Source organism: Phanerochaete carnosa, assembly GCF_000300595.1.
Source record: "Phanerochaete carnosa HHB-10118-sp unplaced genomic scaffold PHACAscaffold_1116, whole genome shotgun sequence".
NCBI lineage: Eukaryota > Fungi > Basidiomycota > Agaricomycetes > Polyporales > Phanerochaetaceae > Phanerochaete > Phanerochaete carnosa.
This window is the reverse complement of record NW_006768743.1, coordinates 1-2,022: the sequence shown is the minus strand read 5'-3', so window position 1 is coordinate 2,022 and position 2,022 is coordinate 1. Positions and strand designations below refer to the sequence as shown.

Sequence of the window (2,022 nt, the reverse complement as noted above, 5' to 3'; positions counted from 1 at the left end):
TCTACTAATAGACCGGGACTACCCGCACATGCGGTTCCGCGGTGTCCGGATACTGTGAGTTCGCTGCATGATAATCATTAGGAAAACATCCGGGTATTGAAAGTGCCCTGGGTTAGATGATGTGCCTTAGCTTGCGTTGTGCAGTCGGAACTTGCCTTGGAAGTGTTGATCAACATTATCAAAGCACCCAGAGCATGTCAGTCCAAACCCAAGACGCACGAGCGACATTAAGCCGCTCGAGCACTTTCCTGATGCCTAGTCGACGCTGAACGCGAGCAGACTAGTCACTGCTTCGTTATCAATATCAGGTGTGGGTATTTTGCGCCGGGGCAGTGGCAACAGCCGCTTTGTATTTTGGTGGTAATCTCTGCCAAAGTACATATGAGCAGGTCTTCGAGCGGATCGTTCTCATTCAAGTGTGTCGCGCACACCAAACCTTTGCATCCTCTTCTCGCCCTTGATTATTCTGCTCTTTGCTTTTTCCATCTTCGACTATGGAACTATTCACTCTCCTGTTCCTCCTTGCGACTGTCTACGCCTTGACTTGGGCATCCCGCAAATTTATGTACGCTGAACGATATGTGAGTGACTGACAGCCGTTCCTCTAACCTAGCATGCAAGACTCATTTGACCACACGCAGCTCGAAGGCATCCCAACGGTCGGGCCGTCCCTTCCTGTTCTCTCTTGGTATGGGGCGATCCGTTTTCTGCTCCAAGCAGAAAAGGTCCTCGAAGAAGGATACACAAAGGTGTGCACCGAATTTCGCCCTTGTGCTTGTTGCTGCCGAATCCTCAACCACCGTCCAATAGTACAAAGGTGGTTGCTTCAAAGTCGCACAGTTCAATTGCTGGTTCGTTTTCGTGTCAGACCCTGCTCTGAACGAGGAGCTACGAAAGGCGCCCGAGAAATATATGTCTACGACTGCCGCACTGCACCAGGTAAGTGCGGATGCGAATATGTCTTAGAAGGCACCATGCCCAACAGCTTGTCACTGCCAGCTCCTGCAGGGCTTGTACACCCTGGGCATCGATTTGAACGAGATGAATAAACACATCGAACTTGTTCGAGAGCAGCTCCTGCGTCACGTTAACCCTTCGCCTTCTATGCTTTACGACGAGATGATTGCCGCGTTCCAAGATATTATCCCTCAGGGCAACAGTAAGCTACTGACTAGTTTCTTGATGAAGATACTCGCTCACATGTACACATGTAGCCTGGGCACCAGCCACCGCTCTCGATGTGTCGTTCAAGCTTTTCTTTCGCGTCAGCCATCGTGCCTTCGTCGGCGCACCTCTCTGTATGTTGATGCAACACGAGCTCTTGTTCTTCCAGGCTCATCACTATTTGAAGGTAGCAACCCGGAATACAACGAGTTGAACATTGAGTTCACAAACAACGTCTTCAAGGCCGCACTCTTGTATAATTCACTGCCAGAGGGCATCCGACCGTGAGGCTTTGCGCGCCGTCATTTTCGCAAATCTCGGCTGATTTGCATTTCCCCTCAGGTTCATCGCTCGGAGGCTTGACCTCGTTGGCCCCAGCGTCGAGCGCGGCATGCGCTTCATCAGACCACACTTCGAGCAGCGCCTGAAGGAGATGGAGGCTGCGGGTAAGGACTGGGTAGGTAAGGAGGATGACCTGCTCTCGCTCCTGATGGCATCGACGCAAGGCGAGGCGCGCAGCGTGCGGAACCTCACGCGTATCATACTCATCATGAATGTTGCGGCCGTACATACGACTTCGCAGAGCTTTACACATTTGTTGTATCTGATCGCAGCGAACCCCGCTTGGGCGGCCACGCTCCGTGAGGAGATCGAGCAGGTCATCGAACAGTATGGCTACGACAAAGAGTCACTCGATCGCATGCGCAGGCTCGACAGCTTCATTCAGGAGTCCCTCCGCTTCAACGGTCTTGGTGTGTGTAAGTAGTCATTTTGCTTGCTTGAACTTGTCTCTGCTTACAAGATGTACAGTGGCCTCGACGAAGCTCGCATTGCAGGATTTTGCGCTGTCCGACGGAA

The 2,022-nt window shown here is 52.0% G+C and overlaps 1 protein-coding gene across 1 annotated transcript; it reads left to right on the top strand.

Moving 5' to 3' along the window:
• Positions 1 to 650: 650 nt before the first annotated feature.
• On the top strand, positions 651 to 1,918 carry PHACADRAFT_64492 (uncharacterized protein; the record flags this gene model as incomplete). Its single annotated transcript, XM_007403397.1, has 6 exons — positions 651 to 749; positions 811 to 939; positions 1,000 to 1,159; positions 1,215 to 1,302; positions 1,356 to 1,448; positions 1,507 to 1,918. Coding segments are annotated over 6 exons (981 nt in total), but the record flags the coding sequence as incomplete, so codon positions are not given.
• Positions 1,919 to 2,022: the final 104 nt, after the last annotated feature.